Below are 25,172 nucleotides of genomic sequence, written 5' to 3'. Positions count from 1 at the left end.
TTCCAAATACCACTAGTCATCTGTTGATATTGGCACATGAAAGTAAACCTATTCTCCATCTCACTTTGTTTTAGTCTCCTAAGCTGCTCAAGCAAATACCATGAAATGGTTTGGCTTAAACAATGCAAATTTATTTGCTCGTGGTTTTAAGGCTGGGAAAATGGCCAAGAAAATGCCCAAATCAAGGCATCCTTAAGATGGTGCTTTTTCCTCAAAGACTCTGCCAGTGATCCTTGTTTCCTTTGTCATATGGCAAGGCATATGGTGGCATCTTTTGGTCTCTTCCTTCTCTTTGGGGTTTCAGCTTCTTGCTTCCTGTGGCTTTTTCCCCCTCATGTTTGAGTTCATTCCATTTATAAAGGACTCCAGTAATAGAATTAAGACCCATCCTGATTGGGTTGGGCCACACCTTAACGGAAGTAACCTCATCAAGAGGTCCTATATACAATGGATTTACACCCACAAGAATGGATTAACTTTAAGAACTTGTCTTTCTGGGGTACATACAGTTCCAAACCATCACACGCATCTATTGGGAAAGGGTTTCCATAATTAATGACTTCACACATTAATGCTTCAGATTTGATTTAATTTAGCAAATATGCATGGAGAATCTTTTGTATGCAGGGGACTGTGATTGCTGTCATTCTGCCAGCCACCCACTTGTTTTTTTTAACTCTTTATTGGGGCCATATATTCAACTGTGAAGCTTTGGCAGGGACTCAGGATTCTAAATGTTGGACCGGCATTTGCAGTCTGTGCTGGAGGGGAGGATGCATCTACTGTAACTAGGTCTTCTTTCCATTATTGGCTTTTCTGAAAGCGGTTTTTTCCCTTCCCCCAATGCTGCTTCAGAATGCTCTTGAGAGACGGAAAAATGCAAAGGGCCAGAGTAGATCCAGCAGCAGTGCTCTGACTGGCGTCCTGTCTGCAAAGCAAGGTAGGATTTTGTTCTCCAGGAGGGACCGCTCATGTGAATAGACAGCCAGCTGTGAGTGCCCACTGTTGCCACCTCACCCCACCCACCCATTTTGTGCATTGAGAACTGAGGCACCCCTTGTAGCAGTGGTCCCCAGACTTCACCCCACCTCAGAATTGCCCAGAAAGCTTGTTAAAACCCAGATGGCTGGGCCCCACCTTCAGTAGGTCTGGAGTGAGACCTGAGAATATGTATTTCCAAAAAGGTCCTAAGTGATGCCAATGCTGGTTCGGGGACCCAACTTTGAGAACCAGTGCATTAGAGGTTTTCCTAATGACTGGATCCCATTTGGGTGTATTCCCCTACCTTGTGCTTACCTTTCAAGAATGGATTCCCTTTTCTAGTTGCCAGTTTAGCATCTCCAAGGATGCATTTCACCTTGTCGAGTGTCTCCTTTTCCTGGCCTCTGAGATCAGAGTAGAAAAATCCCATAGCTGCCAAAATCATTTTATCATGGACCATGAGCCTTTTTCGAAGGAACTTTTATTGATTGCAATTTTGTTTCTTCTTGTCAATTCTGATGAAAAATAATGATCTTCCAGGAACAGTCCAGGGGAATAAATAACAGAGAGCTTGCTTCTGACACTTAATATTCGGGAATCCAGTTCTAAACATAAGCCTCATGTTGAACATTCTCAGCTGGCCCACTTTTTGGTTGTTGTCAGTGCAGATCAGCAATGATTGTGTGGTGGTTACAATCCAAGCTAGAATGGTTTAAAAAAAAGAAAGAAAAGAAAAAAGAAAAAAATTGCTGCCTCCAGCCTGCCTAAAATCCCAGGCACTTTTCCAAGTTCCTTATTTTTTCTATTTCACTGGAAAAAGAACCTGAGAATTGTTTAAACAAAACAAAACAACAGTACTTCACAAAAATGTGAAGTAGCCCATCTAACTTTAGCTCTGAATACTGTATTTAGCAGACCATTTTTGAATGTTGATACCCGGTGTTACCTTGATGTGGGGAAGACCCTCTACTCTTAAACACCAGTAAGTGGCACAACCATTCTAGAAAACCACTTGGCAACATAGTGTGAAACGCTTTAAAAGGATCCCCTTTGGACCAGCATGACCTAATTATAGACACGTGCAGGCATTGTGTTATGAGAAGGTTCTTCATGTGTGAGTTATAATTTTAAAAATCAGAAACAACATAAATGGCCAGCAGTACTTAAATAATTATGTTTCTATATGTGGACTACTAAGCACTTATTAAATTTCGTTTTAGGGGATTTTAATGATGAAGAATATTGTTAAGGGAAAAAAGGAAAGCTTTTTTCTATTTTTGAAGGAAAAATTGTATGTATCTGTATCTACATACAGACGTATAGGAAATGGTGCCCAAAGATACATAGTGAGAGGTTTATACTGTTTATTTTTTCTGTCTGGTATGAGACACAAGTGACTGTTATCTTTTTGTATTGTCTCTTAGTTTGCCCTTTCTAAAAAATGTACATTACTTTTACAATGGAGGCAGTATGGAGCGTACATTTAAAAATAATAATAACTCAAGCCATACTTGAAGAACAGACGTTTGGAATCAGAGAGGAGATTCTGAATGACCCTATATTAGCCAGGAGAGTAGGAGAAGGAGAGCAGAAGTGATGCACTGGTGGCTTCTGAAAATGATCTGAGCAGTTTCAAGCCCAGCCCAAGTTAAATGGAGGAGCAGAGTTTTAGCAGCATCACACCTGAAAGACCTGTAGGGGTTTTAGTAAACAGTGTTCTCATATTTTTCATCAGTGGTATTTTGTTGCCAAAGAAACTAATGAAATCTGACATTTACATGAACAGATATATGACATCGGGGATGAAGCTGGGGAGAGTCCTGCTCTACGCTAAGCCAATCATACCACATCTGGAATTGTCCTTTAAATATTTTTAAGTGGTATGGAGACAAATCAGAAATTATTTTTTTTTTAAGTTGGCCCCTTTAAAACTGGGTAAAAATATAAGAGAATTTTTTATCGGAGCCATCGATAGATGACTGGAGATTCATAAACAGACTTGACTGAGGCAGGGTGAGCAGAGAAAGGCAATCACCACTACTCATAGGTTGGAATCCTGGAATTACGCTAAACTGTGTGTGTTGTTTGGCTTCAGTTTTGAACGTAGCCATGGATGCAGTTTGGCAGTTTGTATAATAACAAGCATCTGGGGACAGCTAGCCTTTGTTTAAAGTACTCTTTCCCAGCATTTAGCCGTTTGCAGTCCGCTACATAAAATTTTGCCTTACCCTCGTACCTCTTATACTATTATTTTTCTTTATATTGATATATTGAATTTATATTATATATTCTTTATATTGATTTTAAAGCATTTCACTTAGTCTCATCCTAAGTAGTAGCAGCTGTGAAATCACTGGTTTGCTGTGCCACTTATATTCATTTCTAAAATACCTTCAAATAAATACTATCTATTAAAATACACAGTGTATCTTGTATTTTAAATAATCTCCTAAATCCTCGCTACCCAGCAGGAATAACACACCGTGGGAGACGTCATATAAAGCAGGCAGCTCAGGACTCGAGTCATTTTCATTCTCATGGCTGTGTGACTTTCAGCAGGTGTTTTAAACTCCTCTGTGCCTTGGTTTCCTGACCAAGAAATGGGAATAAATAATAGTCCCCAGGCTTTTTTTTCAATTTTAAGTCTCAAATGAATTAGTATGAAAGTGCTCTGAAAAGTGTAAAATGTTGCCCAAATGCAAAAAATCATTACCTTTTTAAAACTCTACTGATAAGAGTCCATGAAGACATCCTTCTTTTTGTTTAACCCTTACGCTGATTTTGTTTTACTACTGACACTTAAAGCAGACTCTCAATGCAATACAGTAGCATTTAGAACCTGGGAACATATTATTCAGGGAGAATTGAAATCAGTTTGCATACCTGCATTCCAGAAGAATTTAACACTGAGTTGTAAATTTTATATTCTACCTAGTCCAGGATTTGTTATCTGAGGATCACGGATGCAGTCTCCCAGCCACTCCACAGTCAATTTCTGATCTGAAATCTCTGGCAACTGCCCTGTTGGAGACGATCCATGAGAAAAACATGGTCATCCAGCACCAGAGGCAAACCAACAAGTAGGTGGCTGGACCCTTGGGTTGGGGATGGGTCGGGGAGAAGTGGGACCAGGACACCAGAAGGAAATCACAACCAGGTGGGAATATTGACCCGAAGGGAAGGAGTTGAGATCCCCCCAATTCTGGAAGGAAATTAGTGAACTAGAGCTGTGCCTCTGCATAATGACGGCATCTTGGCTACCCTCTGTAGTCAAGCAAGGAAATAATACTGGTCGTCGTTTATTGAATGCTGACTCTGAACCACACACCGAGTAATGCATATTACTTAGGGGACTTCGATGGCACGACTGCCTGGGTGACTCAGTGCATTTCTCCTCTGGGACCTCTGGGGAGCAACTTCCTTGGTGCCATTTTAACCTCAGGGCATGACTCCAGGGCCTCTGAATTATGGGAAACAACCAAGCATCAACTTCCACAGACATCTGAGCCTACAAGGGAGTCACATGTCACTCTTTCTAATAACCATAGAAGATGGTGAAGGGGAACAATAATTAAAATAGAATGTCTTTTTTTTTGGGGGGGGGGCATGTTGACTGTGCTGTATCATATCAAGCAAGTGCAAACAGTTTGATTATAGAAGCAACATTGAATGGGTTCAGAGAATGGTAAATAAAGTCAAGGCAACGAACCTTACAAACGGGGCTAGCTTCATAGACATGCTACCTGTGCAATTGCACAATGCTCCATGCCCAGAAAGGCCCCTCACTTGGCCTGGTGTTCTCCTGCCACCATTTTGAAACTCTTAATTTTTTAATAAGGGCCCCACATTTTCACTTTGCACTGGTCCCTGCAAATTATATAGCTGATCCTGCTTGTAATACAAATACCTTGAACCAAAACGAAGGTGTAAACTGAGCAGGGGCTGGAACACTAGTCTTAAAGCAAGAAGGGGATGGATCTGGATATCGGGGGCCTTGAGAAGGTGGGGGTCTGGGGAGAGAGGCAACTGGAAAATGATTGAAAGTATTGTAGAAACAAAACAGAAAAAAGGGAAGACGGGAGTGAAGGGAAGATTGCACAAGAGATTAAGATATATATAAAAGAAAGCAGAGAGCAGTGAAAGGAGACCACGCAATCTCAAAGGGATGACAAGGGTAATTTATTGACAGAAGTTTTAAAACTTCTTTAAAAATGAAATCTTAACCAAAGAATGAAACAGCCAGTTGCTGAATTGCAGATACTTCCTAGAGGAGGAGGAAGGAATCTGAATCTGCTCAGAATAGGGATGAGATCTGGAGATGCTTTCCTTCCCTTGCTTTCTTCAGACAGAGCCCCCGGCAGTCGCAGTGTTCAGTGTTCAGGAGGAGCCTTTTCTGTCCTTACTGATGCCCGTTAAAGCACCTCATTGGGACTGTTTAAACCTTCTCAGGTCTTCTCAAGTCCTAATCTGTTCCCAGCAGGTGACCTCAGCTTCTCGTTTACAGACAAAACAGGGGCTACTCCTCCTGAGCCCCCCACCCCGCACCCCGCACCCTGGTGTACATCTCCCTCTAAAACCAGTGTCTTCACCACACTCAGGTTCCTTCCTGTCTCAAGGAAATGCACCAGGACACAGTCCTTTGGGTCCACATCATCTTCCTCCCCAGCTATCTCCTCTTAGACTCACCACTTCAAACCCCTCCCTGTTGTCTGGCTTCTGCCTCTTCACTCACAAACCCCTTAGCTCTTCCTGGAAAATGATTGAAAGTACTGTAGAAACAAAACAGAAAAAAGAGAAGATGGGAGTGAAGGGAAGAGTGCAGATCCTCCTGCTCCTCCTTTCCCAGATATCCCAGTCATTTCCACTCCCTATGAAAAGGGATTCCAGGTGCTAGTTTCCTCTGGCTGCCATAACAAAGTACCAATAACTGAGTGGCTTAACACAACAGAAATGTCTTCTCGCACAGCTCTGGAGGCCAGACGTCCAAAACCAAGGTGTCAACAAGGCCATGCTCCCTCAGAAACCTTCCTGGCCTCTTGGGGCTGCTGGTGTTGGCTGGCAGTCCTTGGCATGCCTTGGCTTGTTGGTGTAGCACTTCAATCTTTGCCTCCATCTTCACGGGGAATTCTCTCCGTGTCTGTGTCCAAACTTCCCTCTTCTTATAAGGACACTAGTCATTGGCTTAGGGCCCACCCTAATCCATATGACCTCATTTAACTTGATGACATCTGCAAAGGCCCTGTTCCCAAATGAGGTCACGTTCACAGGTAGCAGGGTTTAGGACTTCACCGTATCTTTTGGAGGGACACAGTTCAACCCATTACCAGTCCACCTCCACTTATTCAACAGCTACCCCCTCAAAGTGTGCTCTGGGAGCCACCCGTGTCAGAATTCCTTGGGGACACTTGTTTAGAAATGCAGATATGGGGGGATGTGCACAAAGGAAAGCCAGGATTCTACATTTGAACAAGCCCTTGGGTTATTCCATACACAGGAAAGGATGATATCCTCAGCTTTAATATTTCCCAAGACCTCTTCTAACGTTTTCCACTGCAGTCTTCTATTGAAGGCACCAGTTACCCATAAACCCCACTTACTGAGTCTCTTTCTCCTATAATTTCTGTATAGCATTTGACTCTGGCTACTGTAACTGGATTGAACAGTGTTGCTTGAAAATTCATGTCCACCTAGAACATCAGATTGTCTTATTTTGAAATAGGGTCTTTGCAGATACAATTAGTTAAAATGAGGTTGTACTGGATTAGAGTGGGCCCTAAATCCAGTATGACTGGTGTCCTTTTAGGAACAGGGAAATTTGAACACCAAGAAGCAAAAGACACAGATGGAAGATGGCCATGTGAAGATTGGAGGGATGTGTCTACAAATAAGGAACACCTGGGGCTCTAGAAGCTGAAAGAGGCAAGGATCCTCCTTGTGTTGGTTTCAAGCTGTTATATACCCCAGAAAAGTTCATGTTCTTTTAATCCATTCCTGTGGGTGCAGACCTATTGTGGGTGGGACCCTTTGGTTAGGTTATTTCAGTTGAGATGTGACCCACCCAATTCAAGGTAGGTCTTAATCCTCTTAATAGAGTCCTTTATAAGAGGATAAAGGACACACAGAAAACAGAAAGAAGTTTAGAGAAATGCCCCAAAGAAGCCAAGAGAGGACTCACAGTAAAGAAATGGGAGGCCACTGAAGCCAGAAGCTGAAAGCAATGAAACCCAAGAGAGAAGGACCAGCAGATGCCAGCCACACGCTTTGCTGTCTGACACAGGAGCCCAAGCTTTCCAGTAAACAGTCTTCAGCATCCAGATATCATCCTGTTGATGCCTTGAGGTGGACATTTTCATGGCCTAAGGACTGTAAATTGTAAGTCAGTGAATCCCCGTGGTAAAAACCAACCCATTTCCGGTATATTGTGTTCTGGCAGCTTTAGGAAACTGAAACACTTCCCTCGAGGCTTTGGAGGAGCCTGGCCCTGCCGACACCTTCTAGCCTCCAGAACTATGAGAGAATAAATTTTTGTTTGAAGATACCCAGTTTGTAATAATTTGTTACCACAACCCCAGGAAACAATACAGCCACATTTCTACCCTGAAACCCATCTTCTGTGGATTCCTCTGACTTCCTCTGCTGTTTCATTCCCTTTTCCCTCCTCCTCCTTGTTCCCCATCCTTCCACCCTGGGCCTACTCCTTTGCTGTCTGCTGCTCTTCTTCCCTGCCTAGGATCCTCATTTCCTGCTCTTGGGGATTGAGTCATGTCCCCCCGTGAAAGATGTTCTTAATCTTAATCCGCATTCCTGTGGGTGTGAACCCATTTGTAGATAGTACCTTTTGAAGATGTGATTATTAGTTAAGGTGAGGCCAAATTGAATCAGGGTGGGTCTTAATCCATATGACTGGAGGCCTTTTAAAGGGAGGAAATTTGGACTCAGTCAGAGAAGCCAGAAGTCAGAGAAAGCCACAGGAGGAGACCAAGAACATCACCAAATGATGGAGGCAGAGATGCAGGTCAAGGATCCCCAAAGGTTGCAGCAAGCCATCGCCAGCATGCTTCAGATTCCACGAGGGAGCATGGCCTCACAGGCTTCTTGATTTGGGGCTTCCAGCCTCTAAAACTGTGAGCCAATAAATTCTTGTTTTTTAAGCCAACCCGTTGTGTGGTTTTTGTCATAGCAGTTCTGGCAAACTAAGATACCTGCTTGTCTTTGCCTTTCAGTCTCTGCAGATTCTCCTCAGATCTCTTGTCCCCACCACCCCATTAAGAGTTAAGTCCCACAATTCTAACTTTTAGTTTCCCCTGGTATCCATTCAGCTCCTCAAATTCAATGTGTCAAGTGCCTGGGCCATCAATTCCTTAACACATTTTAAGAGACTTTAAAAGTACTTTGCCCTTTGGTCTGCTTCTAGGAATTTATCCTGAAGAAGAATTTCAGGATGACACCTCAAGATTTATATGTAAGTTTGTTCATTGTGGATCCATTTATAAGAATGAAAAAAATGGAAGCAACCCAAATGTCTTTGATTGGAAAATGGTTAGAATTAGAGTAGACCCTTTATCTGTAATATTATGGAATATTACGCAGCCATTAAAGGCACTCTCTTGAAGACCATTCCATGGGCTCTGCCAGTCGTCCTATCACCCAGGTTCAACAAACTTCCGCATCACTTGGATTTACATTGTACCAGTGCCAGAGTGCTTTTCTATTTTGGTCACTGTTCTCTCCCAGTGCCTGGGACAGTGCCAGACCCACAGTGGGGCTCATGATTATCTGTTGAATGAATGATTGAATCATAATCTAATCCTTTGTTCTCTTTCCCTTAACACTCATGTCACATTAGTTCTACGGTGTTCATGCATTCATTTATTAGTTCATTATACACTTCAGCATGCTTGCCATGGCCTTTGACCCTTCAGTCCACCTCTCCTACCTGCCCTTTCTGCTTTCTTCTCACCAGATGATCATCTCTTCCTTGAGAAGAGTCCCCTACTGGTCCCCCATCCTCAGACCCAGCCCCACCTCCCCCTCCCACATACCCACCGGCCACATTGTGTTCTTCAGGTACACGTCTGATCATGTCACGTGCCTCACCGGAAAGCTGGGCTGAGTCCGTGCCGCCTGCCAGAGTCCATATTCACCAGGCTGTGAGCCTGAACTTCCTCCTCTGCAGAGGGCTCCAGCCTCTTCCGACAGGTTGATTTCCTCACGTGCTCCTAACCATACCCCACTACAACCACGCCAGTTCCCCAAGCTCCAGGTGCCCTCTCCCTCTATTGAGAGAGGCTGACATTTTCATTGCGCCAGTTTTATTTCTATTTTAATTTACCTTTTTCAATTTCAATTATTATTTAATAACTTTCGAACTATCCCATGGTTCAAATCTTAAAAAGTTAAACAGCAAAAAATCTCAGCTACACAGTTCCTCTTTCCAGAAGAAACTACCATTCTTTGTTTCTTATGAATCTTTCCAGAGGATGCATATATGAGCAAATTCATAATACATTTACACACACGCACATGAATACTCTTTTATAGTTATATAAATATAGATAGTCCACCACCCCCCTCTTTGAAAACACATGGTAGCTAGCTAGTATTTACCCCCAAAAAAGTAGTTTTTTCTCACTGTTCAGTGCCTTACTTTTTAACTCCCTGTATAACAATTGATTTTGGAGATTGTTTCATATCAGCACATAAAGTATGTAATGTGCCATTTTTAATACCAGAAGGTCGTAAATTTCATACTTTAAATAAATTTTTTATTTGAGGACCTGTGAAAATGTTAATTATACAACAAATAGGGGTAAGGGGTAGGAATAAAAAGTAAATGTGGCCTCCTTGCTGTTACCCCTCTTGATTTAGCCTTTATAAGTGAAGTAATAAAACAGCTTTGTTTTGGGGGGGTATTATAAGCATAGGAATAAAGTCTTCTTCTCTGTATGCATGTGCTCCCCCTACTGGTTCTCTGCTGCCTGACAACTAGCCCCACCCCCACCCTTGAGAGCCGATCCAGTGGGAGCCATCTTGAAGAAGTGACGAATAAACCTAGGACTTGGCATTTTGAGGGGATACTAAATTAATAGGTATTTTCCTTGCAGTACTTCTTGCCAAAGAGTTGCATGTGTCTGCCTGTCACTAAAGAGAGGATGGAATTCATTTGTCTTATAATCTGGAGAATAACTGATGGCAAAGCAGCAATAAAAGGGGAACTGGTATTTTACTGTCTCACTGAACACCACATATAGCCCTCCAGTCCTTCCCAACCAGCCCATAACCTTGTCTTTTGGGGAATGGTGGTTAGTATGTAAAGATGTATTGGCCTTTCTCCATCCTTCCTGTATGTCTGAAACTATGCCCTGCTTTGCCCCTTCCCCAGCCAATGGTGAAATGAGCTGGCAAGTTCAAGATCTTGGCCAGCAGCCAGAGGACCAGAGCAGAGATGCAAAAGAAGGCCATAGCTGAGGACAGGGAGGAGTATCTCCAGGTCCAGCATATAGCCACAGCCTCTGTGTTCCAGTTTGCTAAAGCCACTGGAATGCAAAATACCAGAAATGGATTGGCTTTAATAAAAGGGATTTATTAGGTTACAAATTTACAGTTCTAAAGTCATAAAAGGGTCCAAATTAAGGTATCAACAAGAGGATACCTTCACTGAAGAAGGCCGTTGTGTCCAGAACACCTCTGTCACCTGGGAAGGCACGTGACTGGCGTTTGCTGGTCCTTTGCTCCTGGGTTGTGTTGCTTTCAGCTTCTGATTCCAGTGGCTTTCTCTTTAAACATCTGTGGGTTCTCACTTACCTTCTCTGGAGCAAACTCTTGGCTTCATCTCTTAGCTTGGCATCTCCAAATGTCCTTCTGTCTGCATCTCCTAGCATCTCCAAGCATTTCCACGAGTCTGGCTCTGTGTGGGCTCTCAGTTCTCTTAAGGACTCCAATGATCTAATTAAGACCCACCATGAATGGGTGGGGTCACACTTTCGTGTAAATAATCTAATGAAAAGGTCCCACACACAATTAGGTGGGTCACCTCTCCATGGAAACAACCCAATCAAAATATCCCACCGACAATAAGTCTGCACCCACCAGAGTGGATCAAAATAACATAGTCTTTCACTGGGTACACAACAGTTTCAGATCCTTTTTCAGACCCAGTTCTCCCCCAAGAATCCTTTCTTTAGTTTTTCTCTCTGTGTGTTTTCCAGAGAGCAAGGACAGAGGCACAATGGGGCCAATTCCTGAGTTCTGTCTTTGCACATCCCCTAATCCCACCTTCAGTGATGTTGTGATTACCAGAAACTACGAATGGAAAGTCTACCTAGAGGCCTGGCATCTTGGGAATTTTCCTAGGCTACTAGGTGAACATATACTGAAATCTCCCGCATCCTGAAACAAACCATAGCAAAATAAAAACTTTATTTTAAAATCTCCCCCATCCTACAACAAAAATGTCTCTCAAGCCTGTTTATGCCTCAAGCTACTGCCCTAGCTGTCTCTTTTTATTCCCTGCTAAACTACTCTGTATTCATGGCCTTGACTCTCTCATAGTCTGCTTTTGTTCTCAGCACTGTCACTTGTGTCTGGATTTCACCCCTTCCACTGCCCTGAAACATCGCAGATTCTCAAGGGTATGTGGTTTTCCCAGTGGCCTCTTTTCATCTTTCATCCTGCAAGACTGCTCTTAGAATAAGAAAATACTGACCACCTCTTCCCCTGGAACTCTCTCCCCTTGGCTCCCAAGGCCCAACACTGCCCTGGCTCTCCTATTCTCTCTCCTTCTGTTCCTTCTCCGAGCCTTTCTTGCCTCCTCAGGAGGTATTCTAGTCCCCCCGTTCTTCTGACTTCTCACACCGTGCTGGTGAGTGGATCCCCTACCCTAGCCTGAACTCCCATCCCCGCACTCCCAGATCTTTGCCTTTTGGCCATATTTCTGGCACGTCCACAGGGATATACCACAGGCACCTCAAACTCCTTTTTGACCTTATTATTGCCTCAATGTGTTGGCTTCCCTGCATCCCCACTGACTTCATGTGGGCCACCATCATCACCTCCCTGAACAGTACCCTCCTAACAAGTCTTTCTTTTTCTCCTTACACTCCTTCTGCTCTATTCTCAACTCTGTTTTAAAAATACTTTTCCTAAACTGCAGATTTTATTATGTCTCTTTCCTACGTAAAACCCTTCAGTATCTCCACGTAGCCAACATGATGAAAGTCTGGACATTTTCAATATGGCAGACAAGCTCATTCATGATCTCAGTCCCCACTGACTTCTCTGGACTCATCTTTCATTCATCTCTTCTCTTCTGTTCTATGGATCTACTGAAGTACTTGTGAATTTTTCGGGCCCAGGTTTTAATTCTGGCTCCTCTGCTTACACACTGGGTAACCCTGAGCTAGTGCATTAACCTCTGAGTTCCAGTTCCCTCACCTACAAAATAAGGAGAATAGTAACTGCCTCATCAATTGTTGCAAGGGACTAAGGGGGATCATGTGTGTGCAGTGTTTAGGGCAATGACCTAGCAAAGAATAAGTGCTTAAGAAATAACAACTTTCATTAAAATCTTCCACTGGCTGTATATGTGTGTGTGCATGTATGTGTGTATATGTGTCTCCCACCAGATTTTTTTTTTTTTTTTTTTTTTTTAAGTTCAGTTTTATTGAAATATATTCACAAACCATACGGTCATCCATGGTATACAATCAACTGTTCACAGTATGATCATATAGTTATGCGTTCATCACCACAATCTATTTCTGAACATTTTCCTTACATCAGAAAGAATCAGAATAAGAATAAAAAATAAAAGTGAAAAGAGAATACCCAAACCATCCCCCCATCCCACCCTATTTCTCATTTAGTTTTTACTCCCATTTTTCTACTGATTTTTTTTCAATTTTTTAACTTTGTTTATCAAAAAATTAAAAACAAACAGGCAAACAACAACCAAAAAAACCCCACAACATTTCAAACAAAGCAATGGATTAAGGAAAACAAATAACCTAAAATAACTACTTTGCTTCCAATATGTTCCTACCATACCCCAAGAAAATTAATAAACCATGTCCAAACAGAGGAGTAAGGAAAACAAATAATCTAAAATAACTACATTGCTTCCAACATGTTCCTACCATACCCCAAGAAAATTAACAACCCCTAAGAAAACAAAGGAATAAGAGAAAAAAAAAAACCTAAAATAACTCTATTGCTTCCAACATGATCTTACTATATCCAAGAAAGTTTACAAACCATAATCATTCCTGAGCATTCCCATAACATTGAGATTACCCTCCATAGTTTATCTGTTCTTATTAGATTATCATTCCCCCTCCACTAATTGGTATCTCTAGGTCCCCTACATTCTACAGTATAAAACATTGTACATTTTTCACAGAATTCACATTAGTGGTAACATACAATATCTCTCTTTTTGTGCCTGGCTTATTTTGCTCAGCATTATGTCTTTTTTTTTGGTTTTTTTTTTTTTTTTTTTTTTTTAATCTTCATTTCATTGAGATATATTCATATACCACGCAGTCATACAAAACAAATCGTACTTTCGATTGTTCACAGTACCATTACATAGTTGTACATTCATCACCCAAATCAATCCCTGACACCTTCATTAGCACACACACAAGAATAACAAGAATAATAATTAGAGTGAAAAAGAGCAATTGAAGTAAAAAAGAACACTGGGTACCTTTGTCTGTTTGTTTCCTTCCCCTATTTTTCTACTCATCCATCCATAAACTAGACAAAGTGGAGTGTGGTCCTTATGGCTTTCCCAATCCCCTTGTCACCCCTCATAAGCTACATTTTTATACAACTGTCTTCGAGATTCATGGGTTCTGGGTTGTAGTTTGATAGTTTCAGGTATCCACCACCAGCTACCCCAATTCTTTGGAACCTAAAAAGGGTTGTCTAAAGTGTGCGTAAGAGTGCCCACCAGAGTGACCTCTCGGCTCCTTTTGGATTCTCTCTGCCACTGAAGCTTATTTCATTTCCTTTCACATCCCCCTTTTGGTCAAGAAGATGTTCTCCGTCCCACGATGCCAGGTCTACATTCCTCCCCAGGAGTCATATTCCACGTTGCCAGGGAGATTCACTCCCCTGGGTGTCTGATCCCACGTAGGGGGGAGGGCAGTGATTTCACCTTTCAAGTTGGCTTAGCTAGAGAGACAGGGCCACATCTGAGCAACAAAGAGGCATTCAGGAGGAGGCTCTTAGGCACAACCATAGGGAGTCCTAGCCTCTCCTTTGCAGCAACCGTCTTCCCAAGGGTAAAACCTGTGGTAGAGGGCTCAACCCATCAAACCACCAGTCCCCTATGTCTGTGGTCATGTTAGCAACCATGGAGGTGGGGTAGGCGAATACCCCTGCATTCTCCACAGGCTCCTCAAGGGGGCACTGCATCTTTTTTTTTTTCCTTGTTTTTTTTTTTTTTTTTTTTAACCTTCCCTTCTTTTTTAAATCAACTGTATGAAAAAAAAGTTAAAAAGAAAACAAACATACAATAAAAGAACATTTCAAAGAGACCATAACAAGGGAGTAAGAAAAAGACAACTAACCTAAGATAACTGCTTAACTTCCAACATGTTCCTACTTTACCCCAAGAAAGTTACCTAATATAGCAACATTTCTGTGAACTTGCTCCTACTATATCCATCAGAAATTAACAGACCATAGTCATTCCTGGGCATCCCCAGAACGTTAAATAGCTTATCTGTTCTTCTTGGATTATTGTTCCCCCTTCCTTAATTGCTCTCTATTGCTAGTTCCCCTACATTCTACATTATAAGCCATTTGTTTTACATTTTTCAAAGTTCACATTAGTGGTAGCATATAATATTTCTCTTTTTGTGCCTGGCTTATTTCACTCAGCATTATGTCTTCAAGGTTCATCCATGTTGTCATATGTTTCACGAGATCGTTCCTTCTTACTGCCGCGTAATATTCCATCGTGTGTATATACCACATTTTATTTATCCACTCATCTGTTGAAGGACATTTGGGTTGTTTCCATCTTTTGGCAATTGTGAATAATGCTGCTATGAACATTGGCGTGCAGATATCTGTTCGTGTCACTGCTTTCTGATCTTCCGGGTATATACCGAGAAGTGCAATCGCCGGATCGAATGGTAACTCTATATCTAGTTTTCTAAGGAACTGCCAGACTGACTTCCAGAGTGGCTGAACCATTATACAGTCCCACCAACAGTGAATAAGAGTTCCAATTTCTCCACATCCCCTCCAGCATTTGTAGTTTCCTGTTTGTTTAATGGCAGCCATTCTAACTGGTGTTAGATGGTGTCTCATTGTGGTCTTAATTTGCATCTCTCTAATAGCTAGTGAAGCTGAACATTTTTTCATGTGTTTCTTGGCGATTTGTATTTCCTCTTCAGAGAACTGTCTTTTCATATCTTTTGCCCATTTTATGATTGGGCCGACTGTACTATTGTCATTGAGTTGTAGGATTTCTTTATATATGCAAGATATCAGTCTTTTGTCAGATACATGGTTTCCAAAAATTTTTTCCCATTGAGTTGGCTGCCTCTTTACCTTTTTGAGAAATTCCTTTGAGGTGCAGAAACTTCTAATCTTGAGGAGTTCCCATTTGTCTATTTTCTCTTTTGTTGCTTGTGCTTTGGGTGTAAAGTCTAGGAAGTGGCCGCCTAATACAAGGTCTTGAAGATGTTTTCCTACATTATCTTCTAGGAGTTTTATGGTACTTTCTTTTATATTGAGATCTTTGGTCCATTTTGAGTTAATTTTTGTGTAGGGGGTGAGGTAGGGGTCCTCTTTCATTCTTTTGGATATGGATATCCAACTCTCCCAGCCCCATTTGTTGAAAAGACCATTATGACTCAGTTCAGTGACTTTGGGGGCCTTATCAAGATCAGTCGGCCATAGATCTGAGGGTCTATCTCCGAATTCTCAATTCGATTCCATTGATCTATATGTCTATCTTTGTGCCAGTACCATGCTGTTTTGGCAACTGTGGCTTTATAATAAGCTTCAAAGTCAGGGAGTGTAAGTCCTCCCACTTCGTTTTTCTTTTTTAGAGTGTCTTTAGCAATTCGAGGCATCTTCCCTTTCCAAATAAATTTGATAACTAGCTTTTCCAAGTCTGCAAAGTAGGTTGTTGGAATTTTGATTGGGATTGCATTGAATCTGTAGATGAGTTTGGGTAGAATTGACATCTTAATGACATTTAGTCTTCCTATCCATGAACATGGAATATTTTTCCATCTTTTAAGGTCCCCTTCTATTTCTTTTAGTAGAGTTATGTAGTTTTCTTTGTATAGGTCTTTTACATCTTTGGTTAAGTTTATTCCTAGGTACTTGATTTTTTTAGTTGCTATTGAAAATGGTATCTTTTTCTTGAGTGTCTCTTCAGTTTGTTCATTTCTAGCATATAGAAACATTACTGACTTATGTGCATTAACCTTGTATCCCACTACTTTGCTAAATTTGTTTATTAGCTCTAGTAGCTGTATCGTCGATTTCTCAGGGTTTTCTAGATATAAGATCATATCGTCTGCAAACAATGACAGTTTTACTTCTTCTTTTCCAATTTGGATGCCTTTTATTTCTTTGTCTTTCCGGATTGCCCTGGCTAGCACTTCCAGCACAATGTTGAATAACAGTGGTGACAGCAGGCATCCTTGTCTTGTTCCTGATCTTAGAGGGAAGGCTTTCAGTCTCTCACCATTGAGTACTATGCTGGCTGTGGGTTTTTCATATATGCTCTTTATCATGTTGAGGAAGTTTCCTTCAATTCCTACCTTTTGAAGTGTTTTTTTCAAAAAGGGCTGTTGGATTTTGTCAAATGCTTTTTCAGCATCTATTGAGATGATCAATTGATTTTTCCCTTTTGACTTGTTAATGTGTTGTAATACATTGATTGATTTTCTTATGTTGAACCATCCTTGCATGCCTGGAATAAACCCCACTTGGTCATGGTGTATGATTTTTTTTAATGTGTCTTTGGATTCGATTTGCAAGTATTTTGTTGAGGATTTTTGCATCTATATTCATTAGGGAGATTGGCCGGTAGTTTTCCTTTTTTGTAACATCTTTGCCTGGTTTTGGTATTAGATTGATGTTAGCTTCATAAAATGAGTTAGGTAGTGTTCCATTTTCTTCAATGTTTTGAAAGAGTTTGAGTAAGATTGGTGTCAGTTCTTTCTGGAAAGTTTGGTAGAATTCCCCTGTGAAGCCATCTGGCCCTGGGCATTTATTTGTGGGAAGATTTTTGATGACTGATTGGATCTCTTTGCTTGTGATGGGTTGGTTGAGATCTTCTATTTCTTCTCTGGTCAGTCTAGGTTGTTCATATGTTTCCAGGAAATTGTCCATTTCCTCTACATTATCCAGTTTGTTGCCATACAGTTGTTCATAGTATCCTCTTATAATTTTTTTAATTTCTTCAGGATCTGCAGTTATGTCACCTTTTTCATTCATTATTTTGTTTATATGGGTCTCTCTCTTTTTGATTTTGTCAGTCTAGCTAGGGGCTTGTCAATCTTGTTGATCTTCTCAAAGAACCAACTTTTGGTGATATTTATCCTCTCTATTGTTTTTTTGTTCTCTATGTCATTTATTTCTGCTTTAATCCTTGTTATTTCTTTTCTTGTATTTGGTTTAGGATTGGTTTGCTGTTCATTTTCTAGCTTCTTCAGTTGATCCATTAGTTCTTTGATTTTGGCTCTTTCTTCCTTTTTAATATATGCGTTTAGTGCTATAAATTTCCCCCTTAGCACTGCTTTTGCTGCATCCCATAGGTTTTGGTATGTTGTGTTCTCATTTTCATTCGTCTCTATATATTTAGCAATTTCTCTTGCTATTTCTTCTTTAACCCACTGATTGTTTAGGAGTGTGTTGTTTAACCTCCAGGTATTTGTGAATTTTCTAAGTCTCTGATGGTTATTGACTTCTAATTGTATTCCATTGTGGTCAGAGAATGTGCTTTGAATAATTTAAATCTTTTTAAATTTATTGAGGCTTGTTTTATGTCCCAGCATATGAGCTATTCTGGAGAAAGTTCCATGAGCACTAGAAAAGTATGTGTATCCTGGTGATTTGGGATGTAATGTCCTGTATATGTCTGTTAAATCTAATTCATTTATCAGATTGTTTAGGTTTTCAATTTCCTTATTGGTCTTCTGTCTGGTTGATCTATCTATAGGAGAGAGTGATGTGTTGAAGTCTCCCACAATTAGTGGAAACATCAATTGCTTCCTTTAGTTTTGCCAGTGTTTCTCTCATGTATTTTGTGGCACCTTGGTTGGGTGCATAGACATTTACGATTGTTATTTCTTCTTGCTGAATTGCCCCTTTTATTAGTACGTAGTGGCCTTCTTTGTCTCTCAAAACATCCCTGCATTTGAAGTCTATTTTATCTGAGATTAATATTGCTACACCTGCTTTCTTTTAGCTGTAGCTTGCATGAAATATTTTTTTCCATCCTTTCACTTTCAGTTTCTTTGTGTCCCTGTGTCTAAGATGAGTCTCTTGTATGCAACATATTGATGGTTCACTTTTTTTGATCCATTCTGCGAATCTATATCTTTTAATTGGGGAGTTTAATCCATTTACATTCAACGTTATAACCGTGAAGGCATTTCTTGAATCGGCCATCTTATCCTTTGGTTTATGTTTGCCATATTTTTCCCTCTCTCTATTAATATCCTTTATTGTACCCATACCGAATCTCTTTAGAACTGAACCTTTCTCCAAGTCTCTCTGTCCTGTCTTTGTTTCTCTGTCTGTAGGGCTCCCTTTAGTATCTCCAGTAGGGCAGGTCTCTTGTTAGAAAATTCTCTCAGCATTTGTTTGTCTGTGAAAAATTTAAGCTCTCCCTCAAATTTGAAGGAGAGCTTTGCTGGATAAAGTATTCTTGGCTGGAAATTTTTCTCACTCAGAATTTTAAATATATCGTGCCACTGCCTTCTTGCCTCCATGGTGGCTGCTGAGTAGTCACTACTTAGTCTTATGCTGTTTCCTTTGTATGTGGTGAATTGCTTTTCTCTTGCTGCTTTCAGAACTTGCTCCTTCTCTTCTGTTGTTTGACAGTGTGATCAGTATATGTCTCGGAGTGGTTTTATTTGGATTTATTCTATTTGGAGTTCGCTGAGCATTTATGATTTGTGTATTTATGTTGTTTAGAAGATTTGGAAAGTTTTCCCCAACAATTTCTTTGAATACTCTTCCTAGACGTTTACCCTTTTCTTCCCCTTCTGGGACACCAATGAGTCTTATATTTGGACGTTTCATATTATCTATCATATCCCTGAGGTCCATTTCAATTTTTTCAATTTTTTTCCCCATTCTTTCTTTTATGCTTTCATTTTCCATTCTGTCATCTTCCAGGTCACTGATTCGTTGTTCAACTTCCTCTAGTCTTGTACTATGAGTGTCCAGAATCTTTTTAATTTGGTCAACAGTTTCTTTAATTTCCATAAGATCATCCATTTTTTTATTTAGTCTTGCAATGTCTTCTTTATGCTCTTCTAGGGTCTTCTTGATTTCCTTTATCTCCCATACTATGGTCTCATTGTTCATCTTTAGTTCTTTGAGTAGCTGCTCTAGGTGCTGTGTCTCTTCTGGTCTTTTGATTTGGGTGCTTGGGCTTGGGTTATCCATATCGTCTGGTTTTTTCATATGCTTTATAATTTTCTCTTGTTTTTGGCCTCGTGGCATTTGCTGAACTTGATAGGGTTCTTTTAGGGTTTGTAGACCTATTGAAGTCCTTATCTCTAATTTATCAGATCTACAGCTTCGTGGAGTACACTTTCTCTAACTAACCAGCAGGTGGCGTCCACGAGCCACCTGTTCTCCACAAGCCAGTTCTCCCCTGCTTAGCCTTTTTGGTGAGTGGGGGAGTGAGTCTTGTGGGGTCCAATTGGTGTACCAAGCTTGCGTGTGTAGTTGGTGTTGCCTGCCCTGTATATGGGGCGTGTTTCTGGGCAGTCAGGGAGGGGGGGGGGTGGCTCTAACAATCAAATCTCCCTGGTGATCCTAGAGTTTTAAAGCTGCTGCAATAGTCTAATCCTTCAGTTCAGTCCTGCCACAGTTTGTCTCTGCCACTGACCCACAAGTCCTTGGTACTGGCGTATGGCTCCAGAGACTTGCAAGTGGGCCCCTCTTCCAGGCCGTGCACCCCGGGTCCTCTGTTGAGGGATGACTGTGCTATGTCACAGGTGAGTGCCGTCCCCCCAGGGCAGTTCTGGGCTGCTGGGCTGTGTAGGGAGGCTCCCAGTTTGCTGAAATGATGGCTGAATGGGGCTTTGTTAATTCACACTGCTCTACCTTCCCAACTCTGGGACAATCAGCTGAGGTTGCAGGGAAGGCTAATGTCCACGCCCAGTTTTTGTGGTGTGTGCCTGTTATTTGAAGCACTTCCGTCACACTGGGTTGTCTGGGGAAGTTCTGGGCTATGGGGCTGGCGATGGGCAGGAGTGTTTCCTGTCCACCAGGATGATGGCTGTGAGCGGACACCCCCCTTTTCTTGGGAAGTTGTGGTGTTTAGTGAATTTTCTCAGCCACTGGATTATTGCGTTTTGTCTCAGAGCTCTCCTAGTTCTGCTCTTGACTTGACCTGCCCAAATAGTAAGTCTTTGAAGCTTTCTGTATTGGCTTCTTAGAGTAATTGTTGTAGAAAAAGAAAAAAGGATTAAAAAAAAAAAAAAAAAATAAAAAAAAAAAAAACGGGCCCTCCTCAGAGATCTAATGGGTTATTGAAATGCTAAGAGACAAAGCAACCAGGGCCATTAAGGAAAGGTCCACAGGGCAGAGAGATCAGCTTTTCTTCGGGATTTGCATATGCGCCTCAGGGCCCTTCCCCTTTCTATGTTCACCAGAACTCCAAAAATCCTCCGCTTTTATTTTGGAGTTTTTCGTGTTTTTTTTTTCTATGCCTGTCTCCTCTCTGCTGGGCTGGCTGCTCTCAGATTCTCTGGTGTCTGGTCTCAGTCTATCTATGGTTGGATTTTGGATCAGTAGAATGAGTTTCCGATAAGGGCTGCCACTGCACTTCTCCCTTCTCCTTCCCGGAGCTGACAGCCCCTCCTCCCACGGGACTGAGCCTGGCAGGGAGGGGCGCGGGTCCCCTGGCCGCAAAAACTTACAGATTTCGCTGTTCTCAGCAGTTCCACGTTTTCATGAGTGTTGTATGAAGTATGCCCAAAGTCAGATTGCTCTGTGGTGTCCAGTCCACGCAGTTCCTGGCTTTCTACCTACTTTCCTGGAGGAGTAACTAAAACATACAGCTCACCAGTCTGCCATCTTGCCCCGCCTCCTCCCACCAGATTTTTAATCCCTCAAATACAGGGGTAGGCTCAGCTTCTCTCCCTACAACCTGCAGCATGGTGCTTTACACAGAGTTGGATCTCAATAATTGGCTGTTGAATTGGTCACACTGAATTGAATTGACACTCGTTCCTGCTTCTACTCTCTCCATCTGTAAGCACTGCCAACAATTAGGACTCCTCTAGACTCTCTTGTCTCCAGGAGTTCAAAGCATCTTGTTGATGTTTCAAAACATTTGGTCATTTGGAGCATCTTGGGTTATATTTTGCAAATCAACTGAGGCTACATCCATATTTTAACAAGTACTTGCTGCAGGCATGAGAAGAATATGAGGAGGCCTATTTTAAAGAGTCGTTATGGGGAACTGGTTAAGAGAATGTTCTCCAGAGGCAAATTTAGACCCAGGTTCAAATAGACTCACCACCAACTGAGTACTGCATGTGGCTTTGGTCAAGTTGACTAACTTCAGTGCCTCCTTTTCCTAATGGAGGAGTACAGCATGGTGGGTGAGGAAACTAGAGTTTGGGAAAAGAGAGCTTGGTTTGCAATGAATTGTGTGTCCTTTGGCAAGAAGCTTAATCTCTCTGTTCCTTATCATCCACATATGTAAAAGAAGGCTAATAATAAAATCTATATCACAAGATTTTTGTCAGGTCAGTTGAGGAAACCTAAGTTAGGTAGTTGTTCAGCATGGTCTCTTGTTTGTACTAAGGACTCTGGGGGAAAGGTGGGCTGCTGTTTGTGTTGGTGGTGTTCGTATTATTATAACTGGTAGACACTGCTCCTGGGTCCATTCTACTACCTCCAGCCCTGCATGACATGCCAGGGAGGATCAGGCCAAAGGAGAAAGCAGCCCCCCACCCCCAACACACTTCCATAGGCTCCCTGAGAATAGATTGTTGGGGGGACCAGCAACTTCACCTCAGACCCATTTCTGGGAGATAAGGCTGTGGTTCTCGGGGAAAACAGGAGAAATACAAGCAAATGCCTCTTTGCCACATCACCCTTTTCGAACACTGCCTGGTGGCCTCCCCCAGAATACCCAGAAGAGTTAAGCCTTATCTTTTGTTTCCAAGCGCCGGCCACATACAGATGATCTGAACCTGTTAAGAGACAGGCATCAAGTTGAACACTGTTGCGATAGCATCTCAAACCTATCAGCTGGTGAAAAGGGAGCTGGGATCAGAAGGTGTGAGCAAAACACTGAAAGTGAGATTACGAAGAATGGTGTTTATTGAAGGGTCAGCGGCATGGAAGCAGAACAGACCCAACAAATGGAGCGAAAACGGAAAATAATTGATAGAGACTATGCAGAATTTAAGACTTAAGGAAAAGCAGAAAAGAAAAGCTCTAGATACCTAGATGAAGAAAATCACATAGTAACGTCAAAGAGTTTTCTGTGGACTCGAAGGGAATATTAATTAAGATGCTGCGAGTCAATTCAGGTAAAATAAGGATGAATCCCAAGCCATATTTATGTGCAGATATATACATATTCATGTCTCTGTCTGCACGTGGGAGTGTGCAGCTATCTCTGGAACATAAAGAGAAGTAGGGAGAACAACTCGGCTGTTCTGATTTCTCCCGCTGAAGGGAATTGAAACTTTGCTATGAAGGTGATTTCCACATCATTTTAGCACAGCAATGCCAAGAAAATCCCCCAAATAAAATAAAGACTAGTTTTTCTATTTCCAGGCCAATGGAAAGTGATTGGAGTTTTAGATGACTATCAAATCGTTTCCCAACTAGAGTAAGGGAGGGGGAATAGATGCCCACATTTACGTCTGATTATTCGTGCATATAGACAAAATTTGACTTCCAAGTAAACGGTATGATCGTTTTAAAATGCACATTCCCGAGTTTATAGATCCTGGTGGGTATTACCCTTCAAAATGGTCACCTTGGAAAGCAGTTCTAATGATTCTGCAATTATTGAAAGTGCTTTTGAAATGCCTTTATTTTTACTCTTTCTGTAGATAATTACAAGCCATGAAAAAAAGCATTTATTTAATCAAATGTATTTATTGAACACTTATCATGTACCAGGCATTGTGCCAGGTATCAAAGATATGGGTATTGATAAGACATAGCCTGGACCTAGATCTGGGCCAGATCTAGTTATTTTGTTGACCCAAAGCGGCACTAATTACTGGAGTATTCGCCCACCTTATTTGTTATATTTGACCGTTTCTAAAATCAGAACCAGGCCCAAAGAATCAAGGTGTCATACAATTAAGAATATTTAGAATTAATTGCCATCTTAAACAATGGGCAATTCCCAAATAGAAATTCTGTAAGATGCTGGGCAGCAGTGTAATAACTGTTTCACTTCCCAGAGGAGCTAACTGGGGGAGGGATAGACTCATTCCAGTGGCAACATTTCAGTATTTCTTTACTCAATCACTTTATATTTTTTACATATTTACCTTCAGAGTGTGTATATTATGCACACTTTGGTAAGCATCCTCTATTCCTAGCATATATCTTAGATCTCACACCATTTCCTCCCTCTTAAGGCACTAGCAAGTTTCCCAGGTGCCTTCTTACAGCCCTGAGAGCTGACAATACGTTCATTAATCTCTCTGTTACCGTTTTCTCAACCTTTTCCAGAATCCTTGGAAATCGGGTGGCTGAACTGGAGAAAAAATTAAGAACTCTGGAAGTTTCTGGTTTGTGGAGTCTTCCAGGTAAGTAGAACTTCATGAAAACTGTTTTCCATTTTTTTTTGGTTTGTTTTTTAAAAAAGGGAGCTCCCAGATAATTTTCAAAGAAAGTTTTCCACCTTTTTACGTGTCTTTTATTTGAAGTCAATCATTACTGAGAAATCTATAAGTGCTTTAAATATAGAAACTTGCATTCAAGAGGGAAAATCAGGAAAAGACAATAAATATTCAAGTTCTCATCTGTGGAACTATCAAGTTTATTAACCCAGATTCTGAAATTGGTCTCTTTATGTATCTTTTTATGTTTTTTTTTTTGTAACTTTGTGAATATAGTGTATTGTCTCACTTTTAACCTATAAGTATCTTATAAAGATTCATTCAATCTAATAATCAGTCCTAAATATGAATGTAAGAACCCACAGTTTTTCTAACCAAACTCCCTACTCCCAGTGCACCTCACAAAATCTGCCACCCCTGCTTCTCTTCCCTTCCTCTATCCCATTTTTATGTAGTTTGAAAATCAGAATTTCCGGTGGAGATTTTTCACAGTTGAACGCGGTGTGAGGAAACTAATATTTGGCTTTAATTAGCTGTATTTATCCCATTTGTCTTGGTAAAATACCCCCTTCATGAGACCATCTTCAGCTATTCTCCTTTGTCTTTACACTCTTCAGAAACTTATATTTATCATTTTCCACCACCTCCTCTTTCCCTGGAAGCAACGCTGCACATATATTTTTAGTTACCTAACCTTTATATGCAAGCCAGTCTCCTCTACCCTTGAATCATATCAGTTGCTTCCCTGTAACGTATGATAAATGAAAATTGCCCCAGGGAGGTGGGCAGCAGCAACAACAATTTTTCTTAATGTGAATCTGAATAGCCACCTTAGACTGCCTGGAAGTGTGTTTCATAAATTGGAATTTTCAGCAGAGATGCCTTGAACTTGATGTCAAAAGACCTAACAGAACTAATTAGTGGCAAGTGCCATCCTGGGGATTTGAATGATCCAGTTTGTACAAGAACCTTTTGATGTGGTTAAAACCTTATCTTCTCTGAAGGCCTTTCTTTTATTGCATTCAATTTTAACAGAGTCGGGCAAACATATCGTTCATTTGTGCAGTAGATTGTCATTTCTGTGCATGTACTGGAGTTTTGATTTATTTTTTTCAAAATGACTTACTGAAACTTCAGAATGTTTTATATAAGAGG

The 25,172-nt window shown here is 41.2% G+C and overlaps 1 protein-coding gene across 2 annotated transcripts in view; it reads left to right on the top strand.

The window, feature by feature from the left end:
• The window catches only part of CCDC149 (coiled-coil domain containing 149), a 140,992-nt gene that overhangs the window by 91,596 nt on the left and 24,224 nt on the right, over window positions 1-25,172 (top strand). For both annotated transcript variants that reach the window (XM_037829512.1, XM_037829513.1), the window contains exons 8-10: window positions 856-940; window positions 3,917-4,061; window positions 23,908-23,984. In XM_037829512.1, the coding sequence (XP_037685440.1) occupies window positions 856-940; window positions 3,917-4,061; window positions 23,908-23,984 (307 nt within the window). The remainder of the gene's footprint in view (window positions 1-855; window positions 941-3,916; window positions 4,062-23,907; window positions 23,985-25,172) is intronic.

The sequence above is a fragment of the Choloepus didactylus genome, chromosome 3 (genome assembly GCF_015220235.1).
Source record: "Choloepus didactylus isolate mChoDid1 chromosome 3, mChoDid1.pri, whole genome shotgun sequence".
In the NCBI taxonomy this organism is placed as follows: Eukaryota; Metazoa; Chordata; class Mammalia; order Pilosa; family Megalonychidae; genus Choloepus; species Choloepus didactylus.
This window is presented reverse-complemented; position numbering and strand designations above follow the sequence as displayed.